Raw genomic sequence first — 26,877 nt, forward strand, 5'->3', positions numbered from 1 at the left:
AGAAGTACCCAGGTCTCCCCATGCATTGGGTGCAACAAAATGATGCCCAAATGCCAGGTCCATTTAGGGTAAAATTTATGGCTGGCGTCATTATTAATTATTGTTTGGCAATTTATCAATACAGAAATGCTTCCACATAGATACTCTGCCTTACATACCATACAGTTAGAATTGCAGTTAAAAATCATGATTTAATGATTGTGAGAGTAGTGTTTCATTGTAGGAAATTTGGAAGATTACAGAAAGTATAAAAGAGAAAACCCTATAATCCCTAGAACAGTGTTTTTAAACAGCCTCATTTATGAGACCTCAGCCAAGTAAAATGCCATTGTGATCAAATGATTTCCCACAGAAGCCGAGAAGGCTGGGTGGCCCAGAGAGGCCTCCCCGACAAAAGTCCTAAAGGCTAAAGCCCTATTATTATATCTCTGGTAAAGAAACTCCAAGCCTGGACTCAAAGATAGCGTGGGCTCGTATTTGGAGTATGGGAACTGTAACCTATAAACCAGAGGATCTTTGGCAGTGCTTTCATGCATAGTTGGTACTGAGCTACCTCAGTTTCTTCATCTATGGATTATGCACTGTGAAACATTCTCCTAAACATTTCTGCACTCCTTTTGAAATCGGTAGGTGAAAGATATTAGATTAAAAGCTTAGCCCTTTGCTTTCACTGAGAGTAACTGGGTGACCCAGATCCTTACTTCTTTAGAAATGTATATGGGAGGTAACAGCCCTTAGTAGTCAGAAGAATGGGCTGGGACCAGACAGTTCTGGGTTCAAAGCCAACCAATGCCTCTGTTACAGACCGAATGCTTGTACCCCCCTCCAAACCAGTTCTTATGTTGAAGCCTTAACCTCCAGTGTGATGGTATTTGGGGATAGGGCCTTTGGAAGGTATTAGGTTTAGATGAGGTCATGACGGTGAGGCCCCTGATGGGATTAGTAACTCTCAAGAAGAAGAAGAGAAACCAGAGCTCTCTCTCTCTCTACCATGTGAGGACACAGAGAGAAGGCAACAATCTGCAAGCCAGGAACAGAGCTCTCACCAGATAACTGAATCAGCCAGCAGCTTGATCTAGGGCTTCCCAGCCTCCAGAACTGTGAGAAATAAATGTCTGTTGTTTAAACCACACAATCTATGTTATTTTGTTATGGCAGCCAGAGGTGACTGAGACAACCTCTTACTCATCATTTTCTCTATCTGCAAACAGACAATAATCGTATCCACTTCACAGGGTTACGCTGAAGATTTCGTGATAAATTGTACGTAAGTAAAACACTGAGCACAGTGTTTGGAACATAGTGAGTTCTCAGAAGATGGTATTTTATGATGATTAACAGTAATAAAACTTAGCTGTTTGGAGACATGGCTACCTTCAAGCCAGAAACAAATGCATGTCTTTCTGCTTGTCTTTTAGATGAGTTGGTCTCTGTAGAAATCCTGAGTGCTAAAACATTCAGCAGGACTGATGCTAGCTCTTGTCACCATGCAGCTATTACTTCGTGCCAAGTATTTTCAGTGCCTAGCAATTCCTTGTTCTTTGAGAGCATTGCATAAAGATTATAGAACAGTAGTCCCTCAGGATTTCTCCAACTATGAATCCATGAAGCAGGACTTTAAACTAGAGATTCCAGAGTATTTCAACTTTGCTAAAGATGTCCTAGACCAATGGACCAATATGGAAAAGGTATGGAGCAAGGGCCAGTCAGACTGCAGTTTCTTAACTGTGAGTGATTTTTCCCCCAAGGGACAGTTGACAATGTCTGGAGACAATTTTGTTGCCATGGCTTGGGGGAGGGTGTGTGCTAGTGGGTAGAGGCCAGGGGTGCTGCTAAATATCCTGAAATGCACAGGACATCTGGTTCAACATGTTAAGAGTTCCATGGTTGAAAAAGCCTGAGTTACAAAAATGTATGATTATAGGTTAATTTTTTAAAAAACAAAAAGGAGTAGAGTGAAAAGTGAATCCAAGAGTAAGAAATGGTAGGAAATGAGGCATAGAAAGTGCATTGAGAGAAATACAGAGGGATGCAAGAATTCTAACTTTATGGAAAGAAAAAGGCTAAATGAGAAATGATGTGTGCTGGAAGAAGTGACATGGCTCCCAACATCTAGAAATAAGGACTCCAGAGTTATTCCCAAATACTACAAGTATGTCCTAACTAATGACCTGTGAATTTTCTTCAGAGAAAATATACCACTAAGTCAGCTGAAACAGAATTTAGCTGCATAACCACCTTTAAATCTATGACTGATTTGTCTTTCCGCAGGCTGGAAAGAGACCTTCCAATCCAGCCTTCTGGTGGATAAATGGAAATGGAGAAGAAGTGAGATGGGGTTTGAAGAACTGGGATCTTTTTCAAGGAAATTTGCAAATATACTTACAGAAGCCTGTGCCCTGCAAAGGGGAGATCGAGTAATTGTGATTCTGCCCAGGATCCCCGAATGGTAGCTTGCATATGTAGCCTGTCTGTAAACAGGCTAGTAGTGTTTGCGATCTGATCATATTTAAAGTAAGGTGGACGAGAGATTTTCCAAAACGTATAAGTAATCATGTGACATTTATTTTGGCAAATTATTTGAGGAACTATACATAGTATTATTCTCACGAACCTTGGAAATGTGTTGGAAACATGCCATATCTTTTGACCTAAACTATGAGTTGGGTTTTTCATAATGAAATTCCATTCACTTACCAAAAGTTTAAGTGAATGGCAATCAACAATTGAACACCTTTATACCTACTGCTTTTCTCCTCCTATAGGACCCATGGTCATCTGTAACTCAATCAGTCCCAAACTCAAGGAACCCACCCTAGTTTTTGTTTCAAACCTTTATTCGTCTCCTGGTTAATTACCATTAACCTGGTGCCCTAAGCCAGGCATCTGCTACTTCTTCCTAATCAGTTCCTACATCTTGTAAATTTGACTTCCTACATGCCTCCTCTTCTCCAATTTCATTGTCATTGCCTTACTTCATATCTTTACCGTCTCCTGAGTGGATTTTCCCAAAAGAATCCCTAATTCTGGTCTTGTGTGTGTCCACACCCGACCTCAATCCAATTCATCCTCCATAGCCAGTGTTCTTTCTAGAGCACATATTTTATCCTTTTATTTTGCTGCTTGATATTATTTAATAACTCCCTGTTGCCTACCAGATAAAATCTGAACTTCCTTAGGTGTGTCATGGAAGGCTCTAGCTATCTTCCCTTTATTTTTCTCATTTCCCCACCCTCATACTCTGCTCCAACCATGTCAAATGGTTTCCTATAAAGTCTGTGATCTTTCTCATCTCCTTGATTTTGTGCACACTATTTCCTATGCTTAGAAAGCCTTTCATTCACACCTAACCACCTGGACAACTTCTATTAGACTTTAAAGTCTCAGCTCTAATGTCACCTTCTCAGCAGCCCCACCCTGATGTCCCAGTCTAGATGCTTTCTTTTTTGGGATCCCCCAAAGAAATACACATGTGTTTCTATTTTAACCTATACAGTATTGTCTGGCGATACTATTTGTTTATAAATCTGTCATTCTCATAGGACTATGAAAGCTCCTAAAACGCAATGACTGATATATTCATCTCTATGCATCCAAAGATTGGCATACAGTAAGTCTCAGTGAAATATTTGTTGAATTAACATCATTATTATCATAATAAATCATTATGTTAAGTAACCATTCTTAATTTATTATAATCATTGGCATTTGAGGAGAGCTATATGCTCTAATCTCATGTGTACATATAAATTATACACTGAAGTTGCACAGTCCACTTTTGCACAGTTTTTTTAACAAAATGACTGCTTTCATGAATGCTGCTTAAGCTCACTGTCTTAGTAACAGACTATTTGATTGCCAGGACCAGAAATCCATTCATATTAATTCAATAATGAAGGAGAATTATTGAACATCTACTGGAGAATCTTACAGGGGAAAAAAGTGCAGAAAGAAAAACTGGCCTCTACAAGAGAATAGGCTATTCATCAGGCAACTTCTATCTCTGTCTCTTTTGCTCTGAAGCCACAGAGCCTCTTGCCTTGCCTCTGCCTTTCTCAAGCACCTGCTCCAAAAAAAAAAAAAAATCACCTGCTCCTTTGACCTCTTCTTTCTTGCTAACACATTGCTTCTCTTCATTTTGGTTGGTGCATGGCTTTGATTTGCCAGGCAAATGTCTCAGGCCTTAACACTGTAGGTCGCGTCCACTAATCCACTCAGTCTCTTAAAATTTAGGGCAGAATCTGATAGGCACAGCTTGGGTTAGGCCAATCAGAAGTTATCAGAGGCAGCTTCAACTGATAAAGCTTGGTTACTGGGGCTGTGGGCAGAAGGAAGGCAGATTCTCTTAGAAGAGAGAATGAGAGGGAGGCAATAAATGGTAAATCTAATTATACTAATAGTGCTAGTCTTCAGGGCAGAATAAGAAATGAGCTCATAGTTGGAGTTTCCTAATAATTTTTCCCTTTTAATAAACCTTAGCTAATTTAAATATTTGCAAGTTGTTTATGTATTACATAGGGCTATATACATATGTGATAAAATGATAAAGAAAGGCAAAGGAATGGTTAACACAATATTCTGGATCATGGCTACCTGATAATTTGGGGTAGAGCACACAGAGGGCATCAAACATATTGTTAAATTCTCTTTTTTAAGCTAGATGGTAGATAATTCTTATTTTCATATTTTTTAAAGGAAATTGTAGATATACACTACATGAATTCTGTTGCACAGTTGGTATTTTTTGCAATAAAAAAAGAAAAATGTATAATTGAACAGTGTCTTAGGAGGAGTCTTAAAATGTTTGGAAATGCATTACTAAAGGGGAGAGTAGTGAGATAACTGTTACTGTGCTTTCAAAAAAGGAAAAGTACATAGTACCGAAAAGGGATAATATTAAAATATAGCATTTGAAATCAGAATTACTGGGAACTTGGAGAAATGTAAGTTCTTCAGCTCTGCCCAAGATTTACTGGATCTAAAACTAGGGTAGAGATAGACAAAACCCAGAAATCTCTGTTTTAATAAGCCCTCCAGGTGATTCTGATACATGTTCAAGTTTGAGAACCACCGAGCTAGAGGAAGTGAGCCTCTATCTTACTGGGGGCCCGGAGAATGATGAGACCTTGGTAAATTGAGGCGATCTGGCCACTGGTCACTAATCGGCTTATGTTAGTGTGTGGGGAGTGGAGCTCTGCATCTTGAGGGAGGCCTCTCATTACCATGTTTATGATACAGGGTATATAAAATGATATTACCAAATTATTAATTTGCCTGAAAGGGCCAAAAGACTGGCATGAGTAGCCCCCTCTCTCCCTGTTAACAGACCTACATGAGAAGAAAAAATTTAGCCAGAAGTTTGTTTAGTGGACAAAACAAGTAACTTTCATAATTCAATTTATTGGCACTGGGGTTTGAAAGCCCAGTTCATCCACCCATCTCTTTATACCCACAATCCTTTCAAGCAATAAGTGTTTACTGGGCACCTGCTAAGTTTTAGGAGCTGCGGGGTTTAGGGTCCAGTGGGAGAGAGAGTCATGAGTCATGTAAACACATAGTGTGACAAGTGCTATAAAGGAAATAACACAGGAGCCATCAGAATGTATAAGAGCAGTATCACTATAGACTGAGAGAAGGTCAGGGGGATATTTAAGCTGAAACCTGAGGGATGAGTCAGCCAGTGGGAGAAGGCATGGGTAATGGGAGCATTCTAGGCAAATGGAAAAGTTTCTACAAAGGCCCTAATGCAAGAAATAATTTGTAGATTTGAGAAAATCAAAACCGTCCAGTGTGAATGTAGGTACTGGCTAGGGGCCACCTCATCCCAGGGACGATAATAAGTGAAATCCCCTAACAGAGTCTTCTCCTCTAGACAGGCTTGGATGAGTACTGTCAGGATTTGCCCTAGTAAGTCTCCTTTTTCTATGTTCTGTGGCTGCAATATCCCTTTCTGAGACCAATTCTATATTAATATATCATATATCAGGGTATGGTTTAATCTTGCTTCTCTGTGAATCATTATGTCTGTTTACACTGACTATAAATATCTCTGTTCTAATCTATTTTATGTTAAGTTTAAAGTTTAGCTCCTGGAAGGCAATCTATTTCTGTTATTTCCAAGTTCTCAGAGAGATATGCTCTATAGTCCCCAGTGCCAACAACAAACTCATATCACATTTTAGTTTTCAAACTCTTTTGTATGTATTGTAGGCCAAATCCCTTTACAACAGAACCCTCAGTATATAATTATTAAAAAATACTAATTGCCAAGAATTTGTTCCTTTAAGTAGTATTTACCACAAAAAGCTAGTATAACACCCAATCTCAGCCTACAGGTCTTGAAGAAGTTTCTATAATGTACGTGGTCCCTCTGAAATTATAATAAACGTTCACTCATTTGCTCATTTTATCTTCACAAGAGCCTTATGATTAGGAAGGGAAAGTCTCATTTTATAAACAGGGAAGGCAAAGCTTTCATAGATGGGGGAAAAGGAACATTGTCATTTGCCCAAAGGCATTCAGAAAGTCAGTGTAGAGCCCAGTGCACTCTCTAGAACTTTCTAGAAGTTTTACAAAATTTTGAAATAGGAACAGTTCTTAAAAATCAACTATACTCCAATAAAAATTTTTTAAAAGTCATCTAGGTGGGGGAAGTCAGCATCATGGCAATGTGAGATGTTTCCTTTGTTTCTCCCCTTCAGTTTACAACTAGTAAAACATATATAACTCTACAAAGGTTCCTCTGCTCAGTACACCGGGACACCAGAGAGATCCACATATCTGTACATCCGAAGGTGGGTGGAATGGCACATAGGAGGTGGAATCGAGGGAACAGTGGAGGGGGTGCCGTAATCCTGGCCCTCCGGCCCATCAGTGGATGAACACACAGCCCCAGAAGAACCCAGTGGTAGCAGGGGAGGTGGTGCACACAACTCCAGCTTCCCAGCTGAGGCAGCACATGCAGCCAAAGGGAACCAGGCAGCAGCAGCAGCAGGGCCGGCGACCCTGGCCCCACCAGCCACAGTGGTGCCCAAGACTCCAGCTGCCTTGCCCAAGGCTGTAGTGCCCGCAAACCTGATAAGCCCAACAACCCCAGATGTGGCAGAGGTGCCTGCCATCCTGGTGCCCCAGGGGTGACCTGAGCGACAGCAGCAACACTGGCAGCAGCAAGGCACCAAGGACCCCAAAGGCACAAGCAGAGACAATGAGGGCTCCAGTGACACCTCTGGCAGGGGTGGTGAAGGGTGGAAAATACTGATTCGACAGTACAGTCACGGGCAGGTCAGGTTAGGGAAACCAAAGACTTGTGCTATAGTGCCACCTACTGGAAAACAAAAGAAAGTCCTCTAATTACCAACCTGTTGAATCGTTAGAACGAAAGTAAACAAATCTTACCTAATAAGAAATGTGTTCACGCCTTCAAATGGGTGGGCAGAGGAACAAGTCATCAGGCACTGTGAAAAAGCACAGTGGCAACGTATCAGGAAAGAAAGTGACAGTTCTCTAGAAACCAAACTTAAACTCACGGAAGATTGCAATCTGATAGAGAATTAAAAATAGCAGTCATAGAGTGAAGTAAGCCAGAAAGAGAAAAAAAAAATACCATATGCTAACACATATATATGGAATCTAAAAAAAAAAAAAAATTGTCATGAAGAACCTAGGGGCAAGACAGGAAATAAAGGCGCAGACCTACTAGAGAATGGACTTGAGGATACGGGGAGGGGGAAGGGTAAGCTGGGACAAAGTGAGAGAGTGGCATGGACATATATACACTACCAAACGTAAAATAGATAGCTAGTGGGAAGCAGCCGCATAGCACAGGGAGATCAGCTCGGTGCTTTGTGACCACCTAGAGGGGTGGGATAGGGAGGGTGGGAGGGAGGGAGATGCAAGAGGGAAGAGACGTGGGGACATAAGTATATGTATAACTGATTCACTTTGTTATAAAGCAGAAACTAACACACCATTGTAAAGCAATTATACTCCAATAAAGATGTTAAAAAAAAAAAAAAGAAAAGAAAAAGAAAACTCAGAAAGTCATTTCAATGAGCTCAGGAATAAAATGAGCAGAAGGAATATTTTATGAAAAGACTGAACCTCTAAAAAGGAAACAAATAGAAATTCTGGAGCCAAAGAACTCAATAAATGATATAAAGAATGCAATAGAAAGCATTGGAAATATAGCAGACCATATGGAAGAAAGAATCAGCAAGCATGAGTACAGAAATCTAGAAATGATCCAGGATGGAGAGGAGAGAAAACTAAGTTTTGTTGGTTTTTTTTTTTAATGAATACTTTCTAAGAGAACCATCTCATTCCATTAGGAAAGGCAACATAAGGAGATGAGAGCGAGAAGCGAACAGAGAGTTTATTTAAAGAAATAATAGTTAGAACTTCCCAAACCTGGGGAAGGAACTGTATTACAAGTCCAGGAAGCTAATTACCTCAATTACGTACAAGTCCAGGAAGTTAATTACCAGGAAGCTAATTACCTCAATGCAAAAAAACCTTAACCAAAACACATAGAAAACTGTCAAAAGTCAATGATAAAGAAAGAATTTTAAAGGCAGCCAGGGAAAAAAGACAGTAACCTAAAAGGAACCCCCACTAGACTATCAGCAGATTTCTCAGCAGAAACTCTACAGGCCAGAGGAGAGTGAAATGACATACTCAAAATATTTAAAGATACAAACTGTCAGCCAAGAATACTCTATCCAGCAAAGTTATCCTTCAGATATAAAGGAGAAATAAAGGCTTTCCCAGGCAAACTAAATCCGAGGGGATTCACCACTACACCTGCCTTACAAGAAATGTTGAGAACTTCTTAAAGATGGTGGAGTAAGTGTAAATGGCACTAATCTCCCACCTGAACACATCAAAAATACATCTACATGTGGAACAATTCTCACTGAAAACTAACTGGAAACTGCCAGGACTCCTGTACAACCAAGGCTGTAAGAAAGACACACACACAATTGGGGAGGATGGGAAAAAAAGGGATTGGGTTGGGACCTGTGCCCCTGGGAGGGAACTTAGAGGAAAAGGGAGATTGCTTGGGTAGACACCTGCCCTAGGGAGTGAGTAGGTCAAGCCACAGACTGGTCACCTCAGCCCTGGGGACCTATGTGGAGGAGACAAGACCCACTGGCTGCTCGGAGAGCCACTGGGACAGAGAGAAAGTCTGGAGAAGCTTGGATTTTCCTTGTGAGGAGCACACAGGTGCTGGTTTGCCCGCAGGCAGGACAGAGAGAGGTCTACCCTAGTGGCTATCAGGTTTTGTGAGACCACCTCACTGCGCACCCCAGCCCAAGCTGACCGGCTCCCCCTCACTCCACACCACAGCATGGCACTACATCTAGGGCAACCATAACAGGGAAAAGACACAGTGATGGGCTGCATCTGAATGAAGCCGCAGACACCTACATATATTAATGCATATATGTGGAATCTAGAAATAATGGTATAGATGACCTTATTTGCAAAGCAGAAATAGAGACACAGACATAGAGACCAAATGTATGGATACCAAGGGGGAAATGGGTGGGGTGGGAGGAATGGGGAGATTGGGACTGACACACATACACTATTGATAACTATGTATAAAATAGTCAACTGAGGGGAACATACTGTATAGCACAGGGAACTCTACTTAATGCACTGCGGTGTCCTAAATGGGAGGGAAATCCAAAAGGCAGAGGATATATGTATATGTATGGCAGATTCATTTTGCTGTGCAGTAGAAGCTAACACAACATTGCTAAGCAGTTATACTCCAACAAAATCTAATTTAAAAAATCAAAACAACAGTAAGACATCACTGTACACCTATTAGAATGACTATTATCAAAAAGACAAGGAATAACAAATGTTGGAGAGGATGTGGAGAAAAAGGAACCCTCATACACTGTTGGTGGTACTGTAAGTTGGTGCAGTTACTATGGAAAACAGTATGGAGATTCTTCAAAAAATGTAGAACTACCATATGACCCAACTATTCCACTTCTGGGTATTTACCTGAAGAACATAAAAACACTAATTTGAAAAGATATATGATGTCTATACATTTATACAAAATAACAACTGTGAAACAGAAACGGGCATTTCATTTCTGGAAGTTTTGAACTTTTTTTTTTTTTACATGAAATTTAAATATTAGTAGGTATCCTCCTCAGAGAGGCCATCCCCAGCCAACCTATCTAGAACAGCTCCTGCCCCTACCTTCACCCAAAGTGCTCATTCTTTATTTTTTTAAACAAATTTATTATCATCTGATATTGTATATGTGTTTCCAGTCTGTCTAGAATGAGGGCAGGCACCTCTGTCCATTTGTTTTCTACAGTATCCTTAGCACTTAGAAAAGCGTCCACCACATAGTAGGCTTCAATATATTTTTTTAATGAATACAGGTATCCACTGTATTTATAATTGTTACTGAGTCCAAGCTTGCTCTGCTCACTGCAGGACAGGCCAATAGATCAGGAGATGAGGTGTTGAGGCAACTAATAGAGACTTTTTTTGGAAAGCTGGCAGATGGAGAATATGGCGGACTATGGTCCCCAAAAAACCATCTTACTGGGGTCTGGATGCCAGTTTCTTTTAAAGAACAGGGAGGGGGGTGAGGTGAGGAAGTAAAGTAAAAAGGCCATTTATCTTGCAAAACATCTCCTCGAATGGCCTGCAGTGGGGAGGGGATGTGTTAATTTCTTCTTTTCTGCAGCCATTCACAGGTGGGCAGGGTCAGAGTGTCTCTCTGTGAGCCGAACAAAGGCACTTTAGTTTAACAGTCAGGCAGGGGGGCACGGTTCCCTGTGGCAGGCCATTATGTGTGCTTACAGCTATAGACAGTGATTATAATAACAAAAGCAACGAAAAGCAAAAGTTAAAGAAACAGATCCAACATGGAGTCAGAATTGGCTCTTCCCTGTTACATAATCATCTAGGACATCACTCCAGAGCAATACCAGAAGACTGTTTTATATTTAAAGTAAACACTGTAATGCTTCCCAAATGATAATTTGGATAGGAAGGGGTTTAATAGGTAAGACTGATCACTGTTAATAGATTCCTTTAAAGATATTTTAGGAATTATGTATTGGCAGAACTTAATTATCTAAGGGTAATGTGTTTAAATAAAGTACTTCTTCTTGGTCATGAAATGTCAACAGTGGGTTTGTTGTAAGTGCCTTTAAATTATGGAAAGGTGCTGGCCATGGCAGGCTTACTACTTATCTCTAGGTGCAACATCTCTAAGGAATAACCTTGGAGTTAAAGCCTCATAAAAATTGCTGCATTGCTTTGTTTAGAAAGGGAAGATATTCTAAAGAACCTTGTGTTTTGGTCCTGGTTGTCTGTTTCTTGAAGGACTCCATGGGAGCGACTTGTCCTTTCCAAAATGGAAAGATGAGCCAGTGTCAAGAGTCCAGGAATGGGGCTTCCCTGGTGGCACAGTGGTTAAGAATCCTCCTGCCAGTGCAGGGGACACGAGTTTGATCCCTGGTCCGGGAAGATCCCACATGACGCGGAGTAACTAAGCCCGTGCACCACAACTACTGAGCCTGCGCTAGAGAGCCCGCAAGCCACAACTACTGAGTCTGTGTACCACAGCTACTGAAGCCCGAGGCGCCTAGAGCCCGTGCTCCACAACAAGAGGAGCCACCGCAATGAGAAGCCCACGCACTGCAACGAAGAGTAGCCCCCGCTCACCGCAACTAGAGAAAGCCCGCGCGCAGCAACGGAGACCCAACACAGCCAAAAATTTTAAAATAAATAAAAAGTTTTAAATAAATAAAGAGTCCAGGAATGACCAGACATATGTTCTTCAAACTTCCTTGCCTGCTGTGTCACCAGGAAGAGGAAAAACCATTATAAACTAAATGCCTTCCACCCCTACTTGAAGGTCTGGAATTTGAGTGGTGGAATCTGGAACACAGATAGAGACAGAGATAGAAATATGATTCAGATATAGATATATTCTTGAAAGTCCATTAATCCTTAGAGAAAATAATAGCTAAATTTTATTCAGTACTGTTCTAAGCTCTATATGCATTTTAACTCATTTAATCCTTAATAATCCTATAAAGAAGGCAGTGTTATCATAATCCCCATTCTACAGATGCAGAACCTGAGAATCCCAGAGGTGAAGTAGTCTTGCTCAAGGCCAAGCACTAAGAGTGTCTGGTTCCAGGACACACTCTTAACCATTACACTACGCCTTACAGTGTAATTTACAGCAGGTGGGAGTAGAAGCACAGAAGAGATAAATGCCTCAACCCTTCTCTTTGGAAAGAAACCATAAAATATTCATGTATGTTTTAAGAGGCACTGAACTGAAGTGGTTAAATGTACAGCTCTGAAGTCAGGCTGCAGGGCTCAGTCCATGCACTGCCACTTGCTACTTCAGTGATCTTGGACATATTATTTATAGGGTGGAGTAAGAATGCCACCTGCTATATCAGCAAACAAAGGATGTTGTGGCCATCAAGCCATCAGCCACTGTAGCTGCCCCTGATGGTAAAGCCCTGAGGGAACTCAGGATGGGAAAGAAGAGGATCTTGGCCCTCCACAGTGGAGGTGCCTATCAAAGGAATGATTTCAGTAAGCCCAGACTCTTGCATCTTCCCATACATAGAAAAGCGCTAAATTCATTAACTTGAGATGTCAGGTTTTCTTTAATTAACAGTAATCTTTTGATGTTCCAACTACCTGGTTTTTGTTGTAAAAACCACCCCTATATATCCTGGCTTCTCCCTTCACCCTCCGGAGCAGTCCCTCAGAGCTATCTGAGAGGCTACTCCCGGGCTTACATCCTGAGAAAGTCCTCCCAATAAAACATAATGCTCAACTTTTATGTTGTGTATTTTCTTTTTAGTTGACAATAGCTTTTGAGTTTTGTGTTTTTTGATAGGGATTAAATGTTAAAACATGCAAAACACTTAAATAGCACCTGGCACTCAAAAGTACTAAATAAATGTTGGGTAATATTACTTTTCAATCAAAACCCTCTTCAAGCTGAATGTTATGAATGGTCTCCAGATAGAAGATAATTATCCAGGATTTAATACCCTTTCATGTTAGGTCAAAAGGGTCATAGACTTTGAGATCCCTTGACAGGCAAAAGCATAATAATGAAAGGAAGACAGATACCTTGCCTAGAAAACCAACTAACTCACTCTGAGAAATACAGAATGTACATGAGTTATGTACACTACCCTAACATGGTGAAGGAAATCCTTTCTAAACATTTTCTTTTCTTCTCCTTTAGGGACAGTTTTAATCCAGGAACCACTCAGATGACCCAGAAAGACATCCTCTACCGACTACAATCTTCAAAAGCAAAGTGCATTAGTACCAATGATGTTTTAGCTCCAGCAGTAGATGGTGTTGCATCTAAATGTGAAAATCTGCACTCCAAGCTAATTGTGTCTCAGAGCCCCAGAGAGGGGTGGGAGAAGTGAGTAGCCATAATTATTGTAGAACAGCTTCCCAAGAAGAAACGCAACATTGATAAGACAGTCAATCCATGACTGACCAGAAAAATGAAAATTAAAACAATAGACAAAGGGAACAACTGGTGATCATTCCTGCACTTATAGTGCAAAGCTCTGAGGCAATAAGGAGCTGGCAGTGTTTTTCATAGGTTGGGATCTCAAGGAAGCACACCCTAAGACAGAGATTAGTTGTGTAAGAAGTTTGTTGAGGAGTTATCTTGCATTAAACACCTGTGAAAGAAAGGGAAAGATGTGGGATTGTACTTCCAAAAAAGCCCTCAGCCAGCCTACTGAGATCTCTGGAGTTTGGATAGCCCTTCAAAGCTCTGCCCAGCTAAAGCAAGAGGTCCTATGCTGATCAGTAACTGGGTATGTGCTGTCCTTAGGAGGCATGACCTTGAGCAAGGCAGCTGTCTTCAGTCAAGATAGTATCTAAAGAAGGATCCCAGCACCTGGAGGGAGTATGTTTGAAATCCTGCAGCAGGATCTAGGAGGTGCATCACAGCATCAACCACAGAGCTGTTGTCTCCCAGGGGAACTGATCACAGTCAATCCTTCTTTGTAGGCTGCATCATTCCCTTGCTGACAGTAACATTTCTATCAGGTTATAGTATGAAGAATATTTAATGGATGCAATTATAAAACTGAATTATACTGACGTTCAAGCCCTGCTCTGGGGTGCTTCCAGGGGTCACTTGGAAATCTCGCCAAGTATTGGTTATATTATAGCTTTAGGGTGGCAGCAAATTCCCTTTCTGGAATGAGCTTCCTACCTTTACTCAATGATTTTGGAGCATGCTGGCAACTATGGACTTGTTCCTACCTCTTCTAAAATAGTTAACACTTATTGAGTTATCAAAGGCCAAATTCTGTTCTAATAAAAATAATGCTATAATTGCACAATAGCTAACATTTATATGGCACTGAATATGTGCCAAAAACTAATCCAAGCACTTCAGATATATTAACTCATTTAAATATCACAACAACCTAGGGAGTAGGAACTGTAATTATACAGATGAATAAGGTCAAATGCTAGGATCTGGCAGAACTGGGTTTCAAACTTAGGCAGTCTGGTTTCTGAGCCCACATTCCTAACTGCTATGTATAATGCTTCTGAGAGATTGGTACACTAAACCTGCCTTAGGTTTCAAGAGCAACCATATCTATGATAGAAGTGAAAGGTACACAGCTATAGTACTAACTTTTTTTAAAGAAAAAAATTATGGAATTATAGCCTAAACATTTGGTTTATCTTTGTTAGGATTTAAAAATAGCTTTTCTGGGCTTCCCTGGTGGCGCAGTGGTTGAGAATCTGCCTGCCAATGCAGGGGACACGGGTTCGAGCCCTGGTCTGGGAAGATCCCACATGCCGCGGAGCAACTGGGCCCGTGAGCCACAATTACTGAGCCTGCGCGTCTGGAGCCTGTGCTCCGCAAGAAGAGAGGCCGTGATAGTGAGAGGCCCCCGCTTGCCACAACTAGAGAAAGCCCTCACACAGAAACGAAGACCCAACACAGCCATAAATAAATAAATAAATAAATAAATAAAAATAGCTTTTCTATATTTCTCATGGCTGGATATTTCTGATTCATTCATTCTCAGCTCAATATTCCCAAATAAAATTCTGTATGCTTCTTAGACACTCAAATGTGCAGAGTTTACCTCCCCTCAGCTGCCCTGATGTATGACATGTATCAAAGCCCAATTATCCTTTGGAACCAAAATTTTTTTTCTCTTTAACTGAGGCCCTTCCTTCCCTAGGTGGATACTTAGATCCTCTTCAGTCTTATTGTTTACTATATTCAGAACTATGTAGACTCTTTTTTGGCAAACAGAAAAACCATCCTTTTGAGGGGTCAGCAAATGTTTTTTATAAAAGGGATGGATAGTAAATATATAGGCTTTGCAGGCCATGCAGTCTCTTATCATACCTACTCATCCTTGCTGTCATAGTGTAGAAAGCAGTCACAGACAATATGTAAAAGAATGGACATGGTTGTGTTCCAATAAAACTTTATCTGCGAAAACAGAAGGCAGGCCATATTTGGCCTGTGGGCTACAGCTTGATGATCCCTGCCTTATACCATTAGCCATGACTTCTATTAACATACCCATTTTTTTTTAAATCACATTTTTCTTCACATATCCATGATTTTAAGATCATAGAATCCTCTTTCTGTTGGAGGTATGATAAAATTCTTGAGTTTTTAAACTGCTTCAACTCTTCCTTATACAGTAAAAAGCTATGAAGTCAACTTGTTATAAATGGGCTATTGACAACAAAGTTTAGTTTGCCTCTGGAAAGCACCTTAAAAGATGCAGAGAGAGATGGCTTTTTTTTTTTTAGTATTTATTTGGTTGCGCCGGGTCTTAGTTGCAGTGTGCTCCTTAGTTGTGGCATGTGAACTCTTAGTTGCAGCATGCATGTGGCATCTAGTTCCCTGACCAGGGACAAACCCGGGCCTCCTGCACTGGCAGCACAGGGTCTTAACCACTGTGCCACCAGGGAGGTCCTGAGAGAGATGGCTTTTACCTTGGAATTCACCCTAAGTCACTGGGGCCTGATCAATGAGATGAAGAGGTCTGAGTAAATCCTTCTCTGTGGTAACAGTCTGTGATGCTGTGTTTGGGACTTCCCTGGTGGTCCAGTGGTTAAGACTCTGCGCTTCCACTGCAGGCGGCATGGGTTCGATCCCTGGTCGGGGAACCAAGATCCCTCATGCTGTGTGGTGCAGCCAAGAAAAAATCAAAACTAAAACAAAAAATATGGGGGCTTCCCTGGTGGCGCAGTGGTTGAGAGTCTGCCTGCCAATGCGGGGCGCACGGGTTCGAGCCCTGGTCCGGGAGGATCCCGCATGCCGCGGAGCGACTGAGCCCGTGAGCCACAAACTGCTGAGCCTGCGCATCTGGAGCCTGTGCTCCGCAACGGGAGAGGCCGCGATGGTGGGAGGCCCGCGCGCCGCGATGAGGAGTGGCCCCCTGCTTGCCCCAGCTGGAGAGAGCCCTCGCACAGAAGCGAAGACCCAACACAGCCAAAAATAAAAAAAAAAAAAATATGATGCTGTGTTTAATGTGCAGAATCATTGTAATTCTTCCTTCATAGACATGCCAGTGACAACAACACCTGTGTGAAGATAAAACACAATGAGATGATGGCCATTTTCTTCACCAGCGGAACAAGTGGATCTCCTAAAATGACCGGACACACCCACAGCAGTTTCGGTTTAGGATTATCTATAAATGGAAGGTACTCTCACAGAACTGTAGCTTGAAGTGTCAGTGCTACAAAGGTGATGATTCCTTTATTGGTATTTTAAATTTGTTTTCATATATATATATATATATATATATATATATATATATATATATATATATATATATAAAGTCTATTCTTTGTTTACCCTGGTTCTGGCTGGATTTGACCCCTTCAGATGTCATGTGGAATACCTCAGACACAGGCTGGGCAAAATCTGCATGGAGTAGTGTTTACTCTCCATGGATCCAGGGAGCATGTGTATTTGCACATTATTTGCCACGGTTTGAGCCAACTTCCGTCTTGCAAGTAAGGCAGAGCAGAAGAGGTCAACATTTAGAAATGCATTAGCACTGTCACTGACAGGACTGGTGCATAAAGTAACTTGCGGAAATCAGAGTAGACAACATGATTTAAAGTATTTCACGTCTGTAAAATCATTAAGACTGAAAAGATATACAGAGGAAAGGTGTGAGCGTGTTTACGTTAGAATAAACAATGTTTTAAGTTGTGCTGTATCTACCATAGACATTTAGGCACTTACTAAAAATTGTGGTAAGACCACTTCTTCTAAATTGCAGACACTTTGCAAGTTTCCCATCACAGTCTTCTGTTCAGCACCAACTGCAGATAGAATACCTGTGCAGAATGATAAGACCAGGTAAGAAAGGTTGGTGAATGGGCACTTAGTGGGAGGAGGGGAGAGGAAGAAGAAGAAATATTATAAAATATTTTTTTAAATATTATAAGAAATATTATAAAATATTTTTATTTTATAAAATAAAAGATCTCTCTGCCTAAAAACACAGCTCCAGGCCAGTAGGTATGGGGTTTAGCAACCTCTTCTCCCCTTCCTTCTTGCTAACATTCTGTAAATGATAATTACTATATCCAGGGCGGTTTCCCTCAAGCAAGGAGAGGAAAGGGAGGGTTCAGCCAAGTGTATAGCTCTGAGCCCAGTGGTTATGGATAAGAAGGTGTTTATCCTTTGTATGATGACTGTTACCTGAGCTGAGAAAATATATGTCACCCCTATTTAAAACCCTATCCCAGCAAACAGGAAAGAAGATGAATGTCCTTTATTACTGATTCCATTTGAAAGTGTGGATTGATCACTACTTTTAAATTGACTTTATTTGATTTTTGAACAGGAAACAATTCACATGACATAAAATTCAATAGGTATATAAAAATATATTAGTGAAAGTCTTCCTCCATACCTTGTCCTCAGTCTCAGTTCTCCCTCTCCCTGAGATCTATGCATGCACACGCCAATATGCATATGTTCTCCCCCTCTCTTTTATAATGGGAACATGATATGCACACAGTTCTGACCTTTCTTTCTTCACCTACAATACATCCTGGAACTGTGCTGTCCAATTTGGTGACCACTAGCCACATGTAGGTATTTAAATTTAAATTTTAATTAAATTAAAAATTCAGTTCCAGACTATAGCTAATAATACTGTACAGTAAGTCCCCCACATACACGAATGAAATCCGTTCTGAGAGCACGTTCGTAAGTCCAATTTGTTTGTAAGTCCAATGAAGTTAGCCTAGGTACCCAACTAACACAATTGGCTATATAGTACTGTACTGCAATATGTTTATAATACTTTTCACACAAATAATATATAAAAAACAAACACAAAAAATAAAGAAAACATTTTTAATCTTACAGTACAGTACCTTGAAAAGTACAGTAGTACCAGCTACATCACCATTGCTTTTACGCTTGCTTCCAGACATCCTGGGCTTGAAATAAAGATACTGTACTACTGTCCTCTATACAGTACTGCACAGTAAAGTACACAAAAGCACAACCACTTGTAGAGGATGCACGCACTTGACAATGTATACCAGACACATGAACTTATGTGACTGGACATGCAAACACACGTTCACATCTTTGAAAGTTTGCAGTTTGAAGGTTCGTATGTAGGGGACTTACTGTGTTGCATATTTGAAGTTGCTAAGGGAGTAGATCTTAAAAGTTCTCATCACAAGAAAAAATAGTCTTGTAACCACGTAGGGTAAGAGATGTTAACTAGACTTGTGCTGATCAGTTCACCATATACAAACATCAAATCATTAACATTGTAAACCTAAAACTAATACAACATTATAAGTCAATTATACCTCAATGAAAAACACTCAGGGCCTCAGTTGCACTAGTCATGCTTCAAGTGCTCAACAGCCACACAGGGCTAGAGGATACAATAGTGGACAGCTCAGCACAGAAATTTCTATCATAACAAAAAGTGCTATTGGACAGTACAATCCAGGAGCTTCTTTTTTCTTAACAACTGTAGAATGTTCTATTGTATAAATACTCCACAATTTAACCAGACAATTGGTAAACCTTTCATCACTGATTTAACATATTATGTGGTACCTTCCCTAGGGATGGCATGGCTTTTCTCTGCAACAAATCACCCCCCCGCCCCCACTCCCCCACCCCAGATAAAAGGGAGAAAAAGAAAAAAAAAACAAACTGGTGTTTCGGGAGTCATTTTATGGTAGAATGGTTTGTTTATTTTGTATTGGAGAAGGGAGTTGGGGGAAAAACTAAAACACTTTGTATGAAATTTCACTAGAAATAACCCGAATTTCCATTTTTTCTCCATTTTCCTCCTAAATTTAACTCGTTATCTGTCTTCTGAGAAACTATAAGTTCAAAAGCTTAAAGCACTGTGTAAGTGCTGGGGAATCAATCAACTCTGAAGTGACTGAACAATGGAGAAACAGGACAGGTCTGGATATCCACGAAGGATATGGACAGACTTCACTGAAAAGACAGGGCTGGACTCAATTCAGTCAGATGAATAAAAACCAAAGTGTTTATTATATCTTTGTGGTTGAGGGATAGGGAGGGAGTGGCAGGATTAGAAGAAGAGTTAAAAAAAAAAAACTTGAGGGAAGATAGTTGCAAAAAAGCTCTGTAACAGATACAGTTTAAATAGCCATTCATTGAGGAAAGCCACTATATAATTGATCAGGGCCAGGGCATTAAAAATTTTTTTTAATTAAAAAATACTAGATCTACAAAAAGATCTCCTCTTATGTAGTGAGGAAATTTCTTAGGGCTACCTCAAAAATAGAAAATGCTGAGCTCCTTGTTACTTGAAATATTAAGTTTGCTGGACAACTCCTTGACAAGCACACTCTAAAAAGGTTTATCTAAAGAGCTCGTAGAAATACGAAGAAATTCTAGAGGAAATGAATGACATAATAACAAAAGTGGTTATTATGTAGGAAAGGGAGGGGTAAAATGGAGCAGATAAGGGAAAGGCTGAAAGAAATTTTTCAGCGTGTCTTTTTATAATGCTTCAGTTTATGAACCATGAGAAAGTAGTACCTGGTCAAAAATTAGAATACCAAAAATAAAATAAAAACAAAAGTTGACGAATTTATTAAATAGAAACAGCATAACAAGTATCATGCAAATATGAGTACAAATGTTTTCATAAATATGGATATTTTAGCAATTATAAATTTACTTAGTGTTATAACTTTATTATATTTATATTTGTTTAGTGTCTATCTCTATACTTCATGAGAGCATAGAATTTGTTTTATTTTGAGCCTGATTCACAGTAAGTTCTGAATAAATATTTGTTGAATGAATGCATGGTGGATGAATGAATAAATTTAAGTTATTTGCAATGTTACTTTACTCTTTCTTCTTCTTAACTAGGTACTAATCTGTGGAAATTTTAAGGGAATGAAAATTAAGCCTGGCTCAATGGGAAGCCTTCTCCTGCTTTTGATGTTAAGGTTTGTACATCCCTTCCCAGGAAAATATTTAACAACCCAATCTGTTTACCACCTACCCCACTTCTACTCCCTTACATTCCTAGTTTTGGTGATGATTATGTTACTTCTATGATATCTTAACTTACATATAAAGATGGAAATGGGTTAGAAATGTTAGTTTATTTGTCTCTTTTTTCTCTCAAAAGCAGTTCTTATGCCAAATAGTTCTAAGCATTTTACAAATATTAATTTCCAGAAGGAACCTATGAGAGACATGGCAATATTAGAACAATTTTACAGATGACGCCCAGAGATGTTAAAGACTCACCCAAGGTCACATAGCTAGTAGCTGCTAGTGCTGAGATTCAATCCCAAGGAATCTGGTTCCCGTATCCATACTCTTAACTGTGACACCACACTGCCCCTTCTGGTTAGGGAGCTCCAGACCTCCTAAAAGGGTCAAGTAGGCCAAAAGAGGCTACAGTTTACAATGGTTGCAGCGTTCTCTCTCTCTTCCTAAGCCTGCCTGGCCAGTTCCTGGCTGTCATGTAACCACTGCCATTTTCATCACTTGATCCCTAGGGGGCACCCTATTATCCCATCAGCACACTTTGTACAGGGTTAGACTTGTTCTCGGATCAACCCAGCCAAAGCTAAGTATAGCCAAAGGAACTTACACTAATACATAAAAGAAAACAATAGCAACAAAAACACAAAATGGATGAGTTTACAGAGACCTTAGAATCAATCTTAACTGAGGGTTAGTTGTAGATTAGACCAATGTTTCCCAAGCTTATCTGATCATAAAGAATCACATGGGTACTTGTCAAAAATACAAATTCTCAGGCTCCTTCTCTAGAGAGCCTGATTCAATAAATTTAGGGTGGGATGCTGAAATCTGTGTTTTAAATAACACCTCAGGTAATTCTTATAATCAGGGAAGTTTGAGAAAGTTTAGATGAGATTGATTGCTGATGTCACTATTTATGGAATAAACCAGATGCTGGTTCCTTTCCCTCACTTTCACTTTGCTACGGAAACTTGTCTAAAGGTAGGATTGCCTGATGGTTTTGGTCTGGCTCTGCTATTCACTAGCTGAGTATCTTTGGTTAAGCTGTTAAAGTCTGTTTCCTTATTTGTAAAACAGGGACCAGGGTGAACTTGTCCCAGTTTGCCTGAGACTTATTTAGTTTTAGCCCTGAAAGTAGTACATCCTGAGGATACACCCCCTGCCTTAGTCACGGGCAAATCAAGATGGTTGGTAACCCTAATAATAACATAACTGATTTCATAGGTTTCTAGTGAGGATTAATGAGGTAATATTTCTAAAGAGCATAGCAAAGTGCTTGGCACATAATAAAGTCCAAAACATAGGCGCTGTTATTATTCACCTCTCCCTGGAATTCCTTTCCTTTGAAAAACTTTTCTAAGAAGAGATGGTAGAGCAGCATTGGTTACATTCTGTAAAAAGACTTAACAATAGTTCATTGGTTAATAGGCTGCCTTAGGTCAGAGAAAGAAATACTGATAATTAAGCATTATCATATCTGCATTACAAGTAATCAAAAGTTGGCATTTCACACAGATGTTTTCTCTTGATGACAATTCCCAACATGCTATCAGAGTCTCACAGGCATAGCTGTACTCACAGCCATCCCAACTGCAATGTACCACTAGTTCCCCACTCATTTAAGCCCAGTGATTTATTGGAGCAGCTATCTTTGAATGCAAAAATTGTGTGGCCAAGAGGAACAGTACATCCCCAATGAGCATCTCCACTTTCACTTATTTATCCGAATTTCTTTTTATTGTGGTAAAAGACCGATAACTTAAAATTTACCATTTTTACCATTTATAAGTACACAATTCAGTGGTATTAAATAATACCACATTAAATAATGTTGTGCAGGTGTCACCACTATCCATCTCCATAATTCTTTTCATACGGTAAAACTGAAACTGTATATCCATTGAACAATGACTCAATTCCTCTTCCCACCTGTCCCTCACAATCACCATTCTACTTTCTGCCTCTATGATTTTGACTACTCTAAGTACTATGTATAAGTGGAATCATACAGTATTTGTCTTTTTGTAACTGGCTTATTACATTTAGCATAATGTCCTCAAAGTTCATCAATGTTGTAGCATGTGTCAGAATTTCCTTTCTTTTAAGGTTGAATAATATTCCATTGTGTATATATATATATATACCACATTTTGCTTGTTCGTTCGTCTATTGATGAGTGCTTGGGTTGCTTCCATATTTTAGCTATTGTGAATAATGCTGTGATGAACATGGGTATACAAATATCTCTTTGAGACCCTGCTTTTGATTCTTTTGAGTATATACCCAGAAGTGGAGTTGCTGGATTATATGGTAATTTTATTTTATTTTATTTTTAATTTTTATTGGAGTACAGTTGATTTACAACGTTGTGTTAGTTTCAGGTGTACAGCAAAGTGAATCATTTATACATATGGTAATTTTATTTTTAAGTTTTTGAGAAACTGCCATACTCTTTTACCACATTTTACATTCCCACCAATAGTGCACAAGGGTTCTAATTCCTCCACATCTTTGCCAACACTTGTTATTTTGGTTTTTTGATAGTAGCCATACTAATAGGTGTGAGATGGCATCTCATTGTAGTTTTGCTTTGCATTTCCCTCATGCAGCCACCTTCATTTTTAACTCTTTCCCATGGGCTTTTATTATTTGGGCCCCTCCCTACCTAGCTAAGAGCATCTTTAGTGACATTCTGACATCCGGGGATGTACTCTAACCAGCTGGATATCAGATTTTTGCAACTTCAAAGATCAAAGCTCATAATTTTCATGTTTAAACATTCTAGGACCCCCTTGAACAATGAGGAATTAGATTCTCCCCAGAGAAAGAATATTTTATCTATTTTCCCATCTATTAAATAGTAGTCTGTGTTAAGTAATTAGAACTCTTAACATATCTCTTCTTGATACCTGAAACCAAATAATTCTTTAGATGACTGGGTGGGAATTTATACTTTTTTATTTGCAAGAATTTAAAAATAAGTTAACATTTAGAATGCCTTTCAAGTTTCTCGTTAGGGACATAAGCGCTTTTCCTTCTGGAAAGGGCCAGATAAATATCATACCCTTATTTTCCAACAAGCTACATCTCAGGTTTGAAGGGTGTATATAAAAGCAGAGTAGAGTTTTCATATTTAGAAACAGCTAAAAGTAAGAGCAAAATCCGGTATATGAGATGAGCAATCAATCTGAGAAACGCTTATTTGGATTTTTAGAAAATGGATTGAACTCCCTGGAGAGATTCCACAGAGAAGTATAATGATGAAAAGTATAGGATCTAGAGTGTGATTGCTGAGATTTGAATTCCAGCTCAATCATGCACTGTGGCGCTACGTAAACTCTCTGCGCCGCAGTTTCCTCATATACAAAATGAGCATAATAATACTGCTAACCAGATATGGCTGTTATAAGGACTAAAGAAGATAGTACATATAAAGCAGTTAGAGCATTAGCATTTATTATTTAGGATGCTAGCTACTATTAGGTACTTCAGAGAACACGAGAGGATAAGAGAGCAAGGCTTCGGATTACCCACCACTGTCTCAGCCAGAGAACATTCCCCTTTTCCTGCTTACTCATATTGGGCTTCTAAAGTAAGATTTTGTTTGTTTCACAAAGTTTGAAAACCAGTAATGAAATATTTATTTGAAAGGAAAAGACAATTAAGATATGTTGCTAAATGATAAAAGCAGGTTGCAAAACACTAATACTATAAAGTGATCCTATTTTTTTCTATGTCTATATCATCTCAAAGGATATTACCAAAATGTGATTATTGTTGGATGATAGAATTAAAGAAAAATTTTATTCTTCTTTCACATTTTGCTAACCTGCATTTTACAATATATTTTGCAGTAAGAATTTAAATAAATACATTTCTCCTAGGAATTTAAAGTATACTTAAAATTTTTCTGAAGTCTGCATTCTTAAATGGCAAAAAACAAAACAAAACATGCAAAGCAAAGATTTCAGATGTGGCATTAAATAAATACTCCCTTAAATAAATTATTCTGTTTCACTCTAAATTTTAGATGTAGATGGCAATGTTCTACCACCTGGACAAGAAGGAGATATTGGCATTCGAGTTCTACCTAACCAACCATTTCACCTCTTTACACATTATGTGGTAAGAGACTTATTAAATAACATCTCATTTTCTATTTATTTCTCAAAAGTGCTTGGTAACTATCTCTATTTGCCACAAAATACACCTAGGATAGGTATTCGGCCTTTTCTTGAGAGATTTATTGTGTCCTGAACAGTAATCCCTCAGACAGGGAACTGAAGAAATACCCAAATGCTTATTAGAGAAGGGCACGCTGGTCTCCCCAGGCTAGATCACTGCTCCAACCCCGTGAAGGTAAGAGGAAGGGGGCCCTAGAAAGAAGACAGCCCTCTTAATATCATTAATCCTCTCTGCTGTAAATCAGTACCCAATAATTTTCCTGAAATCTGATTAGTGGTTTCCCTTCATGTAAGGAGTGAGAGAGACAGAGAATGGTGCAGTGAGCTTAAGTAATTTTCTTTCTCCCAAGCTCCTTACTGTTTGCAAACATACTTTCATCTCTAATTACAGTATACAAATTAGAGAAAAGTTTACCTCAGTATAATCAAAGGCCCAGGTTCTAATTGTCAGTGGATTTTACATAATGTAAAAATACTTCCTTTTTCTTCCTGCTAAACTTACAGAATCAATTCTCTACTTTTGTGTAAAACGAAACCAAATACAAAACAAACACAAAAAAACCCCTCTCTGTTGACTCATTAGGTACTTTCTTTTAACTCTGAGTATTGACTTCTCTTTTTTCCTGCAAGTGTTTAGATATTAACCAATTAGCAAAAGACTTATTTAGCCTTCTCCTCTGAGCGCCTGCAATATTTATTTTGTGACCAATCTAAGAAAATTCTCAGGATGGCAGCATGCCTAGTCTTTGTAATTACAGTTTACCTTTCTGATTATTGGGCTGGCTCAATGCTAGACTTTCATCCCTATTTCCCATGCTTGCTCCTCTTCATTCTAAGGATTCTCAAAAACACCAAACTTTTCTTTCTCCTTAAATACTTAAAAATCCAACTGAAGAATCACATTCAAAATAATATTAATTATTAGTTTTATAGGATAATCCTACAGAAACAGCTTCAACTCTACGAGGCAATTTCTGTATCACTGGGGACGGGGCTATATGGATGGACATTTCTAGTTTGTTGCAAGAGTGGATGATATCATATTATCCTCTGGGTAATTTTCGTCTGTGGATATGTTTGTGTTAACAGATTCTAAGTATTCTGGAGTTAACCTTTTGCTCACCTTTACAAATTCCTGCCATATGTTTTGTTTCCCAGTTAATGAATTGGACCGTTTGAGATAAAGTGCCCTGATTGAGCATTCTGCACTTGCAGAGTTAGCTGTCATCAGCAGCCCAGACCCCATCAGAGGAGAGGTAAGAGAACTGATTAGTCTCTACCTTATAGTTTGTTGGCAGTCTAACATACTTCTAAACAGTAGTTCATTGAAACAGAATTATCCAAATGATTCATTCACTATGTAAGTTAGAGACTCATTACTAAATATGCAAGTCAGATAGAAATATGCTAATCAGAGAGAACTGCTACAGAATGAGACTGAAAATACATACTATAAAGAATTTGAATCCTTTCCATGGAGTGCTGGGGCAAAGACGGTGTGAATGCCAGCAACCCAGGCTCACACCAGGATAGGGTGCCAGAAGTCAGGTAGAAGGCTCAAGTTTTTACCCAGAAGGTCTGGAAACCAACGTGGACCCTGGTGTAGCTGAGGAGGATAGGCTGGCATCAGATATCAGGAATGGGAGCAAGGTCTGAGACAGGAACTAAGTAACCAGAAGTAGGCTGGCTCAGTCAGTAAGTAGAGGGTTCAGGAAATAAACTATGAATAAGACAGGAGTCCTGAAAACTCACTTTTGTTGGGGCTGATCACGTGGTAGTTTGGGTTTAAAGGTTCCATGCCACTCTTCAGTCCCCCTTTGCCAGGCAGGACCTCCAATATTCCAGGTAATGAGAGTATGGAACAGATTCAATGATTATTGAAGTTTGTCCCTTTTCTCTGAACTCCACCAGTAGGGTTTCATGAGTCTATATATATATCTGAATCACTTTGCTGTACACCTGAAACTAACACAACATTGTAAATCAACTACACTTCAATAAAAAAATTTTAAGAGAGAAGGATTCAAAGCTGTAATGTATAGCATGGTTCAATTTTTAAGTATAAATGTATTGGGAAAAAACAGGAATAATTTATACCACTTTGCTGGTTTTCTCTGGAGA

The 26,877-nt window shown here is 39.4% G+C and overlaps 1 protein-coding gene across 1 annotated transcript in view; it reads left to right on the plus strand.

The window, feature by feature from the left end:
* Positions 1-1,469: 1,469 nt before the first annotated feature.
* Positions 1,470-26,877, plus strand: part of ACSM3 (acyl-CoA synthetase medium chain family member 3) — a 28,827-nt gene continuing 3,419 nt past the window's right edge. The window contains 16 exon segments of the mRNA XM_068524783.1: positions 1,470-1,688; positions 2,272-2,335; positions 2,338-2,488; positions 13,271-13,453; positions 16,597-16,739; positions 16,898-17,055; positions 17,328-17,407; positions 19,411-19,535; positions 20,442-20,489; positions 20,492-20,523; positions 21,757-21,763; positions 24,603-24,697; positions 25,690-25,744; positions 25,747-25,810; positions 25,915-25,938; positions 25,940-26,012. Coding sequence (XP_068380884.1) covers positions 1,470-1,688; positions 2,272-2,335; positions 2,338-2,488; positions 13,271-13,453; positions 16,597-16,739; positions 16,898-17,055; positions 17,328-17,407; positions 19,411-19,535; positions 20,442-20,489; positions 20,492-20,523; positions 21,757-21,763; positions 24,603-24,697; positions 25,690-25,744; positions 25,747-25,810; positions 25,915-25,938; positions 25,940-26,012 — 1,521 coding nt within the window.

The sequence above is a fragment of the Eschrichtius robustus genome, chromosome 16, assembly GCF_028021215.1.
Source record: "Eschrichtius robustus isolate mEscRob2 chromosome 16, mEscRob2.pri, whole genome shotgun sequence".
In the NCBI taxonomy this organism is placed as follows: Eukaryota; Metazoa; Chordata; class Mammalia; order Artiodactyla; family Eschrichtiidae; genus Eschrichtius; species Eschrichtius robustus.